Raw genomic sequence first — 12,693 nt, forward strand, 5'->3', positions numbered from 1 at the left:
CATTATTTAGGCTATAGCCGTTCGATCGTATTAAAAACACATTAAAAAGGAGCCAGGTGAACGCGATTTAAGACATGTTTAAACACTGCAGAATGTACTCAACACCCTCAAAAACACATAAAAACACGAACAAGATAAACAAGTTACAGATAGATGCTTTAAACCAATTAGCAAGGGGTGGGGGCTCAAACTGTCTTGAGTTCTGACACTGTTCTCACATCATAGCTAACCTGCTCCTGCTCTTGCAAGTTGCACAAGTTTGACCGATCTGCAGCAGTAAAATCGTGTAGACTGCCAAGTAAGCTTAATATAAATATCCAATTGCCTACATCGTGCAATAGATTCAAGAATGAAGCAATTGGTGGATAATGGACTGACAGTAAGAGATACATGGGCAAATCAAATCGAGTTTATCCTAGCATCAGTGGGCTATGCCGTTGGACTTGGAAATGTCTGGAGATTTCCATACGTATGCTTTAGGGGTGGTGGAGGTAAGTTGAAAAAATACATCAAAATCTTAACTGTCAACAATTTGCTTGGACTGCATTTTTATTGGACTGTGCCTAGGTAGATAACTTTAGCCTAGAGACAGTTCCTTGACACTAACCACCAACATATTTGTAATGTATTACAGACACCAAGTGTCTGATCCAAGTACAGAACTTTTAATGAATGAACAGTTTCTACAGAACTAAACCAGTAATCCAGAGTCGTGATCAGAAACAGGCGGGGGTTAGTTCAGGTTCCACAGGTACGGGTAAAGAATAGGCGATGGGGTCAGGAACAGGAGCACACAGCAGTGAAAGGAAGTAGTGAAAGTAAAGCGAGGGGTGTTTCCAAAAGTTCGGTCCATTACCACTAGCATGACTTCCATTTTTTTGAATAATCCCTGAGAAATAAAACCAAAAGGCCGTAGCCATGGAGTCAACATTGACGGGGACGAAATCTGCTGGGGTCTGAGGGTCCCCCCCTGAATTTTCTTTACGTTTATTTATGAATATGATTACATTTTTTATGATCATTTCGGACAACGTGCGTGGTTGCATGTCGTAGCATAGCACATTTATATTTTATTCATGTTTTTATATCAATATATTGGGGGGGACATTTTGACCAGATTTGAATATTGGGGGGGATGTGTAGCTATATATTATGATTATGGCCCTGAATAAAACCTTTCCAAATGTCTGATGGACACAGGTCATGACTCAACACTCACCAACTAAAATGTCTAACTTAGTTGAAGAGACGTAAATGTTTTCCAGCGATGTTTACATATTTAATGTACCCCCCCCTCCAGGAGCCTTTCTCATTCCATACGTCACTGTGATGTGTCTCTGTGTTGTTCCATTGGTGTTCATGGAATTCACTCTGGGCCAATATACAAGAACAGGCCCTGTGCAAGCTTTGCATAAAGCCTGCCCTTTGATGAAAGGTATGGAAACATTTGAAAGCATTTCAGAAGACATTGGCATGCTCTTTATCCTCTGCAAGAAATTAGGAAAATGCTCATAATTGTGACAAATATCTTCAGATGCATGTGGTATACGACAGTAGAATGAATCACAATATAAAGGTAAGTCAGATGTATTCTACATTACATTGAGTCATTTAACAGACGCTCTTATCCAGAGCGACTTACAGTAAGTACCGGGACATTCCCCCCGAGACAAGTAGGGGCAAGTAGTATCTTTCCCAAGGACACAAAGTCAATTTTCACAGCCTGGAATCAAACCAGCAACCTTCTGATTTATCGCCCGATTCCCTAACCGCTCAGCCATCTGACCCTTTCTGTTATTACATGCAGGAGTTGGGGTGGCGTCCGTGGTGTTGTCCTTCATCATATGCACTTATAACAACACCGTCCTGACCTGGGCCTTGTACTACCTTTTCAACTCATTTCGAGCTACGCTGCCTTGGCAACTCTGCAACAACACGTGGAACGTTCCGGAGAACTGCTCTAGTTCCATTGGGAACTCCACACACCTACAGTCAGCCACACAGCAGTTCTTTGAGTAAGCCCAAATCACAGGCTCAGTCTTATTGAGCCAATGCGGTTATATTCTCTGTACACTTCACTAAAGGATTTTAACTTGACCATCCAGCCATAGGCTTCTGGAGATCACTGAGGGAATAGAGCGTGTGGGCAGCTTGAGATGGGAACTGTTTGGTGTTCTTTTGTTGGTGTGGCTCATCATCTATCTCTGCATCTTCAAAGGAGTTAAATCCACCGGCAAGGTCAGAACCAGAGATTACTCACATCCATGTTGTAACAGTTTAAACAATTCAAAGGATGAGTAGTGCTGATATATCATCTACTGGCAGTACTGCATGCCTTTTCGAAAATACCCTAATAGCATGTTCAAGTTTTAATACTATGCTTTGTGAGCTTCTATGTCTCTGTACGATCTGTCCATCACCAATATTTCTTTGTGAATGTCCACACAGGTAGTATACTTCACAACATTGTTTCCATACATCGTCCTCTTAGCGCTGCTGATCAACAACATCCGACTGCCAGGAGCCGTGGATGGCATCGTCTTCTATTTGACCCCTAAGTGGCACAAACTGGTCGACATCCAAGTGGGTGGAGAAGATCACTTAAAGTTACGACTTTGCAGAAGTGCAAAGTTTGCATAGTAATGGAAGGAGTCAAGTGGCTGACCGGTTAGGGAATCGGCCTAGTAATCTGAAGGTTGCCAGTTCGATTCCCGGCCGTGTCAAGTGACGTTGTGTCCTTGGGCAAGGCACTTCACCCTACTTGCCTCGGGGGGAATGTCCCTGTACTTACTGTAAGTCGCTCTGAATAAGAGCGTCAGCTAAATGACTAAATGTAATGTCTTTGTTAGCTCACTAACCCTGGGTTGTTCAAACAGGTCTGGATTGATGCCACTGCTCAGGTCTTCTACTCTATTGGGGTGGGTCTGGGTGTCATGGTTTCCTTGGCCAGCCATAACAAATTCAACAACAACATGCTCAGGTATGGAATAGAATGTGATTTTGTTAAGTGATACTGCCCAAACTCCTAGTCATCACGAAGACAACAAATGTAATTATATTTTGTGTTCCTCCGCAGGGATGCAATTGTTGTCTCCTTGGCAAATTCTGCAACCAGTATTTTTGCAGGTTTCGTCATGTTTTCTGGCATCGGATACATTTCTCATGTACATCAACTTGACGTGGAAAAACTGGCAGTTGGAGGTAATTGGCAAGTTAGATTGAAAGTCAAGTCAAATTTATTTATAAAGCACTTTAAAAACAACTTATGTCGACCAAAGTGCTGTACAGTCAAAACATATAACCAGCTAGATATATTTAGGACTTGACAAACATAAACAAAAATTCCTACCCAATTGCAGACTTGAATGCTAAAGAAAAAGGATAGGTCTTAAGGATGGATTTGTGTGAACTGATTCCAATCAATGTAACATAAGTGATGTCTTAAGTCCTCTTCAGTTGTGTATGTGAAAGCAAACACTAAAGTAGGGGTACTCTGTTCTTAGTTTTACAATGTAAGACTTCGGTGTAATGTTTGCTTTTGTCCCAGGGCCTGGTTTGGTGTTTGTGGTTTACCCTGAGATCTTCTCCACGATGCCTGTGGCCCAAATGTGGGCATTCTTCTTCTTCCTCATGCTGATGAGCTTGGGCCTGGATAGTCAGGTACAGGAACATACACACATGTAAACACACACAACCACATCGACAAACACTTGATCTGAATGACTTAGATTGCTGCTGTTTTGTAGTTTGGACACATGGAGCTCTTGGTCACTTGCACAATGGACACCTTTGGGCCTACGATTCTGTCCGTGCTTAGGAAAAGGGAGTTGGTAGCTTTATCCCTCTGCATCTTTACATGTCTCCTTGGCCTACCCTACATTATGCAGGTGTGTATAAGTACTGCATACCCACATTCAGCTTTATCTGTGGTTGACTTTCTGTTGCGTGATGCCGTCATTCAATGTCATGGGCTGTACAGTACATGTATGTGATTACTTAGTGTTGGAAGCACTGATCTAGCTTTCTATCTATCTATACAGGGTGGAGTCTACATCTTCCAGCTGATTGACTATGCTGTCGGAATATCACTCCTATTAATCTCTTTATGTGAGGTTATAGCCATCTGTTGGATATTCGGTAAGCATTCACATGAATAGACTTTGTGAAAATTGCTCTCTTTTCATCTAGATGGTCACATGTTCTTGAGCAATTTGCTTCTGAACAATTTTGCAGGAGTTCCACGGCTTACTGTTATGGTAAAGAGGATTCTGGGTAAGCCCCCAAATATCTTTTTTAAGGCCTGCTGGTTGGTGGCGTCGCCTCTGTTGATTATGGTAGGTACCTACTAAATGGAACATACTCGTGTTTTCACAACTGCTGACCTTTTGTTACACTACAGCACAGCTGATTCATGATCTCATTATATCTTGTTTACCAATTTGCTCCATCGGCAGATTATCTTGGTTACGAGCATGGCTCAACATGCCCCTCTTCGTTATGGAAAGACTTACCGCTTCCCAGGATGGGCAGAGAGTGTGACGTGGATCATCACTTTCCTGTCCGTGATGTGGATCCCTGTAGGAGCGGTGCATGAGCTGCTCTCTAGGAAAGGAACATTCATGGGTGTAAGGAGAGCAATCCTTCGCGAAACCAAATTTCATTGAAGGATTTCCTTTTTTACATTTCAAAAGTAAACAATCAAATACATAGAAAGATTGACTTTGATATCGGTGGATAAGACCGGATAAGAATCTTTCCGTTGTGTTACAAATGCACTCCCTTTCTCCTGATGTAGAGACTGAAGGCATCCATGATTCCCAAACTGAATCTGGAGGAGAAGTCGCCTTTGTTTGTTGGTGGAGAAACATGCCAGTGCATAGGGTTATCTGAACCTTGTCCATCTGAGATCAACCCACTAAATGACAAAAGCCTGACCATGACATGATATATGTGTGTGTCTTGTTATATATATGACCTGTATTCCCTCTCCCAAGACATACAATGTGTATTGTATTGTCCACATGTGAGTAGCCATATGACAATTCTGCATACAGATTTGTGTTCTTAATAAAATCAGTTTATGGTGGTTACTGTATTATCAATATCAATGTCTTTGCAAGGATTCAACTCCATACATACCCAGCCATTCCCAAGTCTTCCCATGCCCTCAGCCGGTTCTCAAGACCATTTCTCACTCACCTTGACAATGTCTCAAGATTTGAAGCTGTCTGGACATTACATTTACATTTATATATACAGTATATATATATATATATATACTATATATATATTAATATTACGTTTTTTAATTTATTATTAGTGTTTGTACATTTTTATTTGTACATATTTCCTGGGATACTTACAGTAAATCTGTGAAAGAACTTTCAACCAAGCACACCACAGTGAACTGATCCATCTCTTATGTCCACTAGGTGTTCCAGTTCCCTAGGATAAAATAGTGGACAGTTACACAAGAAGTGTGCAGAAACATAAGTGCAGCAAGGCACACAAACAACTGTTTTCACCATGATTAGGTTCAAGAATATCGAACATTCATAGATGTAACAGAATAAGCGCATAAATCTCCCATTGTCTGCATGCATTAAGTAAAGATAATTAATCGGCCAAGAAGGGGTTGGTAGTGTGCTTGTCAGCAGAATATTAGATGTAATAGATAACAAATGTAATGTATTTACATTTATTGTTTATATATTTAATGTTCACATTTTAGCCTGTCAAACGCGATGTGTTTCGTGTTTCACACACCTTTAATATAGCCTATTTGCAACAGCACATAGATCTTTGTCACCATGGCAACTGCAAGGATGAGTGTGGGGGAGAGAACTCTGGTGAGAAAATGTAGAGCAACAGTCAACTGAGATAGCGATGTGAAGATCACCACCAGCTGCTTTGTGGAAACACGATTAGAATTGCATAGACATATGAAACAGAAATGCAGACATTGTAATGATGGAAAAATCAGGAAGCAAAGGACAAAATGGGTGAGAACAACAAAACTACCATCAGCATAAATCATTCAAGCCACTGTAAGGGTCTTGGGCCAATAGGAATGCTAGGATGATTTGTGTAGGGAGGAGCAATTGGCTCTATAAGGCTGATGACTGGATGCTGCGAGAAAAGTGACAGTTGAGTGTGGTAACCATTGGAAACCACCTGCTGTTAACTGAACGAAGACAGACCTGAACAGAAGAGGTCTAGCTCTCTGTGACTGTAATAAGGTAGGTAATAATAAGGCATCACTGCATTTATACTTTCACTGTAATCTTTTTTGCATTTGTTGGCATAGAAACTGTGTTATGTGGATGACATTTATCTATTAAATAAGTACATGTATTAAGTCATGGAAATCACTGATTCTAGGAAGGTTATCATTTCAGAAGGGTACTAATTATAGGCATTCTATTTTGGCATCAAGAACAGTGTGTGCTTTGCTAGATGGAGATGCGTATCCCAACCTGTTGATTTTGTTTGGACAAATGGATTCAGTGTCGCACATTGCTGGTGTGGATGCATGCAGCAAGTTCTAGATTTGACATTCTAGTCAATGCGTTTTGTTGTTTTGGAGTTGGCGCGTGATGTGTTCCGTGCGTGGTTTTGAAGGGCAACAGGGCATGTGATTGACTATAATCCCAGTCTGAATAGGAGAGATTATCGTCGACTCTTGACTGCCCCTGTTGAATTGGTTTAGTTTCATCAGCCATTGTAAATTAGGCTGATCTACTGTCACCACCATGCTTCATTTGGCCTGATTCAAAACAACCCCAATTCAAAACAACTATGCTGGCTTGTTCATTCACTCTCTTTTTCTTGATACTATACTTCGATTATGATATTTGTTTTCTTTCTTAGCTGTCCATATCTTTGAAATCAACAGAAATGCTAACCTAATAATGCAGATAACACAAAAAATGTTTTTGTTGTGCAGGACTCTCCAGTCATGATTAGCCAGCAGAAGCTTTTCATCCTATGGACGTGGATGCTGATCGTGGCGACCTTATGCCCAGGTGTCCAGCCCAGACGCGGGGGCGGGTTCAAGGGGCGAGGGAAGGGTGTGGGTCTGGGAGGCAAAGCTCCTCCTTCCCAGAGCCGTGGCTCCTCCAAGCAGGGGTTGAAGCTGGCCGGCGCCGCCGCGGCCGGAGCCCTGGGAGGAGCTGCCATTGGCTACGGGCTGGGATCCCTCGGTAGGCCAGGACATGGTTACGGGCGTGGCTATGGTACTGACTCCGATGACTACTACCCTGAGGGCCAGGGCTTTCACAACCAGTCTGACTGGCGCCTGTACAGAAGTGCTTCCGATCCTGCGCCCAAGAGCAACGTTGTCGCCACGCTGGGATCTGCGCTGCTTCTCTGTCTAGGCGGCTGGACGAGGGCTATCTAGTCACACCCCGTTCTGAGGGGAAACTCGGCTGATTCCCGCTTCCGAGTGGCCTGATTCGGAAATAAAAGGTTACTTAGAACCGATCGGTCTTGCCGTTCTTGGGTATCAGGATTCTTAATTGGATAATAGCACCATCTGAAGCCCCACTGGTACTGTTGTAAACCACTGGGACCTCATTAGCAGGGTGTGGTTGGGTTATGTTATTGTGAATGTGTGTGATGATGTGTGATTATAGAGGGGGAGAGACCTGGGTAATGTTCAGCTGCCTTTACTTTAATGGGTGGAAAGAGCTAAAAGGAATAGTGCATTGTTCATGTGCATCTCCTTTGCTGTGGATGTTACTGTTAGAGAACATTCATCTTAGTGTAACTGTGTAGGCAAGGAAAGTCCTCAAATGTTGGTGGACACTGTAACGCACTGGGTTTGAAGAACTTCAGTTTACAAAGATGCCTTTGTTGATGACAGGAAATAGTTTGAAATATGTCAGAAAAATAGATGCCTGTACAGGGTCTTTGTATTCATCTTAGTGTGACTGGAGGCAAGAAAAGTAATATAATTACTGTTGATGGACACTATCACACACTGAGTTTCAAGAACTTCAGTTTTCAAAGATGCCTTTGTTGATGACAGGAAATAGTTTGAAATATGTCAGAAAAATAGATGCCTGTACAGGGTCTTTGTATTCATCTTAGTGTGACTGGAGGCAAGGAAAGTCATACAAATACTGTTGATGGACACTATCACGCACTGGGTTTCAAGAACTTCAGTTTACAAAGATGCCTTTGTTGATGACAGGAAATAGTTTGAAATATGTCTGAAAATAAACGCCTGTACAGGGTCTTTGTATGCATCATACAATAAAACTACAGACTGATTATCCTGTTATTTAATAGCGAGTGCAATGCTTTTAACAAGCGTAGTAACTATAGACACCCCTTCTTATTGTGAAATGTCCTGGTAAGAATTGCTCACTACCATTTCCCCTTGAAGCAACTAGTTACCTAGCAACAATGTGATTACCTAGAATGTGCCTTGAATGTGTTGTTTTGTGTGACTAGGCTGATGATTACTAAATCTAAATGTACACCAGGAAGAACAACCACACAATAATGGTAATCAAAGATTGTGACTGTGTAATATATGTGTTATATATAGTAATATATAGATATATATATATAGATATATATATATATATATATATATATAGGGTCTTTTCACAGCAACCAGAAAAAAGAACAAAACCACTCATATTTGACCTTCAAGACTTTAAGCATACCAAAGTCATAGCAGTATTGGAGGAATACATTCTAAAGAGCAATAAAAAGACATCTTATTTCTAAGTTACAGCCGATGTCATGTCAACTGGTACATGCTTGAGAAAAACATTTCTATTTCATCGAATATTGATCCTTAAAAGTGAAATAAGTGCACTTCAGATAAGGAAAGCAGGGCAAGACATCTGGAGTGCAGTGGAGACGAAGGGAGACGATTACAAACGGAGGACAGTGAGAAAAAGCACACTTCTTTCCATGAGAAAGTGTTTACAAAACCGACCACCATGAACATGACAGGAGACCACAAGACACAGATACAGTTCAATTGCAGAGATCTGCCCCTAAAGAGTTCATACATTGCCGCTTACCAGATGGCTATAATTAAGATGTTTCCGTGAAATCGTACATTACTACAATGATAGTTGTATATTAGTATATCATGTTTGCGTAATACTGTTTAGCGTTTGCCTGATTACATAACAGGTATGTTTCGTTTACAGTCAATGAACAAACTTGCAATGGAAAGGATTATATTAGTGTCAACAGGATTTAATACATATACTATCAATGCACAAAGTATACAGTATGTTATCATGCATTTGCATGGACCTATTATTATGTCATATAAATACAGTGTTTTCTTAAAAGTACTGGGATTCAAGCTGCTCTACCACAACTGGATGCCAAAATATGAAGACATTAAATACTCAAAAATAAACTGTACCTACAATAAGAGAACCAACTTAAAATTGAATTAGTGCAAACTTTACAATAGTACTACGATGTCATGGGGTCAAGAGAGAGTTAAAAAGATATCAAAAACCTCATAAAGGCTCGGCTAAATGAAGTGACGCCCTGACTCCTTCAATATCTCACTGTCCCTAAACGTTGAAATGTGTGACAGTTAACGAATGACCTCATTCTTTGGCTGAGAGGCCTGGCCCTGTCCCTTTCTACTTTCGTGTGTAACCTATCCTCATCGATCAACCCGGTGATGACGTTAGTGTAGGACACGTAGATATCCTCGATGGCTTTGTGCATGCGTGTCCTGGTTTTAGTGCAAGAGGAGGGTACTGCTCAGGACCGTGATAAGGATCGTGATCTGCTGGATTAGCCCTTGGCTGAGAGGATTGCTACGGCTGGGCTGGGGTTCGCTAATGCGCTGCGCCGCCTGTTTCTGCAGGAATCTTTCCGAGTAGTTCATGTACAACTCCACACAACGCCGCGCCTTCATTTGCTCCACCAAGGCTGGGTAGCCGATCTCCTCGATCCCGACGATATCATCCTCATCCTCTGGCGCCGCCCCACCCTGGTCACTGGAAGCCGGGGCCGGGGTCGGAGGCTTGGTCGTCTCAGTCAGGTTTGGGCTGTTGTCTCCGTCACCCTGAGGGTTAATCTTCTGTATGCCCTGGTTGCTAGGGGTAACCTGTGCGGCGACGTCCTGTTTCTTAAAAAGGTCCGTCCTCTTCATGCAGGTGTCCATAAAGCTGACATAGGTCTGCGCCTCCGCCGGGGGGTTGAAGACGTAATCGCGTCCAAAGTCGTTTTCGTCGGTGGATTTCGAGCCGTAACGGCGGTACATGTAGTTGTTGTAATATTGCTCCTCCTCGGGGTTACGGAAGTTGAAGTGTGGCTTGGGATAGCGGCCGAGCCCGTAGCCGATTGCCATTCCTGCCACGGCTCCGACACCAGCAGCCATCATAGCCTTCTTGGCAAAGCCCTGAGATTGCTGAGAGGGGTTGTAGCCCATGCCTTGAACCGAGCGTGAAAAGGGTGAACCGCCACCCTGTCCATAACCACCCTGTCCATAACCACCACCCTGTCCATAACCACCACCCTGTCCATAACCACCACCCTGTCCATAACCCCCTCCATAGCCTCCTCCTCCTCCATAGCGGGGGCTGAGAATCTTACTATCAGGGTTCCTGTTGGGGTATCCTCCTCCATAGCCTCCACCCGGATAACCACCTGGCTGACCCCAGCCTCCTCCTCCTCCGGCGGCAGGGTACTGGTTGGGGTAGCCTCCTGCGGCCGGGTAGCCTCCTGCCGCTGGGTACTGGTTAGGGTATCCTCCTCTGCCTGGATTTTGGTTGGGATAGCCACCAGCAGCGGGATAGCCGCCAGCGGCCGGATAACCACCAGCGGCAGGATAACCACCAGCGGCAGGATAACCTCCCCTTCCTGGATTCTGGTTGGGGTAGCCACCTGCTGCTGGGTAGCCACCTGCCGCGGGGTAGCCACCTGCCGCGGGGTAGCCACCTGCCGCGGGGTAGCCACCTGCCGCGGGGTAGCCACCTGCCGGAGGGTACTGCTGGTTAGGATTTTGATTGGTTCCCCCTTTCCCAGGATAACTACCACCTGCAGGGTAAGGGTTGGGGTTCCTGTTGGGAGTTTGTGGCTGTCTGGGGTAATTTGACTGAGTGTTTGTAGTTTTTGATGGCTTGCTGCTGGAGGTTTTCTTGCTGCTACTGCTGCTACCGCTCCTCTTGGCCCACGTTGAGTCAGTATGCAGGACAGCGATGAGTGTCAAAGACACGAAAAAGAAAACACACAGCTTCCCCATCACTGACCTGGAAAAAACAAAAACAATGAGGCTCGTCCGTTACAAGACCTTTTAATATAGGCCTACGTTTCCTTTTGTAAATGTCCATTTTAACCGTGACAGCACTGCTCCCTTAATAAATTTACATTTACATTTAGCAGACGCTCTTATCCAGAGCGACTTACAGTAAGTACAGGGACATACCCCCCGAGGCAAGTAGGGTGAAGTGCCTTGCCCAAGGACACAACGTCATTTAGCTCGGACGGGAATCGAACTGGCAACCTTCTGATTACTAGCCCGCTTCTCTAACTGCTCAGCCACCTGACTCCTGAATAAATGAAAATAGCTTATTCCAGAGATCGACACATTTATTTTTAAAGGTAGCTCAGTGAGGATGGATGTAGCTCAGTGATGATGGGTGTAGCTCAGTGATGATGGGTGTAGCTCAGTGATGATGGGTGTCGTAGCTCAGTGAAGATGGGTATAGAATTAGTCTTATTTAGACGTCAAATTCAGTTGATAGAATGATCAACTGTTATTATTTTCAAAGCGCTCTCTGAAACGATCTGCAGCCTACTTGGTTCGAGCCTCGTTTAAGACATAACATGGTAGTGGGTACTCAATACATTAAGACGATCGCTAAGGATAATAGGTTGACCAAAACAGTTATATTTCCACTGACAATTTCGTTCGGAAATTCGACGAAGCTATTGATTAAATTAAAACTGCGCACAATGACATGGCCTACTGTAGTGTAGCCCATAAACATATATGTCTATGGTATAGCCTACCTAAGCGATGACAAATATAAGAGAACCAATATAAACTCGGAAATATAATGAGAACATGTTACATTTTACATTATAGCAACAGCTATTAGTTATATAACGGACGCAGCTACAACGTCTGTTATTTAAGGCTAAACAAGGCGGTGGGACTGAGCCATGACAAATTGTGAAAGACCTCATCTTCTTTCGATAATAATCATAAGCCGTTCTTACCGAAATTGCTGTTGTTATTTGCAAATAAATTCGTGGTTCAATCAGTTTGTGTCCCTGTCGTAATTTAGGTGTCCCTTCCACCCGTTGTTGTGTTTATAACTTGAAATCGGGAGCGGCTGTCGACAGTCATTTTTAACGGGAACGGTCAGAGCTCCTCCTCCTTTTCTCACCAACCAGTGCACGTGAATTTAAAAACATTGGGTATTTCAACGCATATTCGAATGGCCTCCATATAATTTAACCTACCCCAATAGAATGAACCCCATCAATTGTTAATAAATATATGAGAAAATAAATAGGTTCCACTTGCCGGTTTTAGCTTCTGAAAACGGCCACTAGGGGCAGTACTAGAATAGTCGACAACCTCTTTAGGAGAATCTACAATGGTCAATCTTCTATCTTCTAGGCTATGTATTTATCTTTTTTTGGTAAGACTCATGTAATACACAGATGCCGTGTAAATTGAATAAAGGGATA

At 43.1% G+C, this 12,693-nt stretch overlaps 2 protein-coding genes across 2 annotated transcripts; one reads left to right on the forward strand and one right to left on the reverse strand.

Moving 5' to 3' along the window:
* Nucleotides 1-349: 349 nt before the first annotated feature.
* Nucleotides 350-7,399, forward strand: LOC136964547 (sodium- and chloride-dependent GABA transporter 1-like). The gene is made up of 14 exons (XM_067258705.1): nucleotides 350-491; nucleotides 1,301-1,435; nucleotides 1,808-2,015; nucleotides 2,106-2,238; nucleotides 2,449-2,583; nucleotides 2,877-2,980; nucleotides 3,077-3,201; nucleotides 3,548-3,660; nucleotides 3,747-3,887; nucleotides 4,041-4,137; nucleotides 4,234-4,334; nucleotides 4,455-4,625; nucleotides 4,796-4,852; nucleotides 6,947-7,399. Exons 1-14 carry the CDS (start codon nucleotides 350-352, stop codon nucleotides 7,397-7,399), a joined length of 2,115 nt encoding a protein of 704 aa, XP_067114806.1.
* Nucleotides 7,400-8,649: 1,250 nt separating this feature from the next.
* On the reverse strand, nucleotides 8,650-12,359 carry LOC136964008 (RNA-binding protein FUS-like). The gene is made up of 2 exons (XM_067257872.1): nucleotides 12,217-12,359; nucleotides 8,650-11,243 (listed from the first exon to the last, which is right to left on the reverse strand). The coding sequence occupies exon 2, from the start codon at nucleotides 11,234-11,236 to the stop codon at nucleotides 9,728-9,730; it is 1,509 nt and encodes a 502-aa protein (XP_067113973.1). The 5' UTR covers nucleotides 11,237-11,243; nucleotides 12,217-12,359; the 3' UTR covers nucleotides 8,650-9,727.
* Between the last annotated feature and the right edge of the window lie 334 nt (nucleotides 12,360-12,693).

The sequence above is a fragment of the Osmerus mordax genome, chromosome 20 (assembly GCF_038355195.1).
Source record: "Osmerus mordax isolate fOsmMor3 chromosome 20, fOsmMor3.pri, whole genome shotgun sequence".
In the NCBI taxonomy this organism is placed as follows: Eukaryota; Metazoa; Chordata; class Actinopteri; order Osmeriformes; family Osmeridae; genus Osmerus; species Osmerus mordax.

Bases quoted from the DNA above. Each gene is read 5' to 3' on its own strand.
- LOC136964547 (XM_067258705.1), top strand. From the start codon at position 350: ATGAAGCAATTGGTGGATAATGGACTGACAGTAAGAGATACATGGGCA. The intron at 1,436-1,807 runs GTATGGAAACAT...TATTACATGCAG, and splicing joins AGCCTGCCCTTTGATGAAAG to GAGTTGGGGTGGCGTCCGTG. The intron at 2,981-3,076 runs GTATGGAATAGA...GTTCCTCCGCAG, and splicing joins TTCAACAACAACATGCTCAG to GGATGCAATTGTTGTCTCCT.
- LOC136964008 (XM_067257872.1), bottom strand. From the start codon at position 11,236: ATGGGGAAGCTGTGTGTTTTCTTTTTCGTGTCTTTGACACTCATCGCT.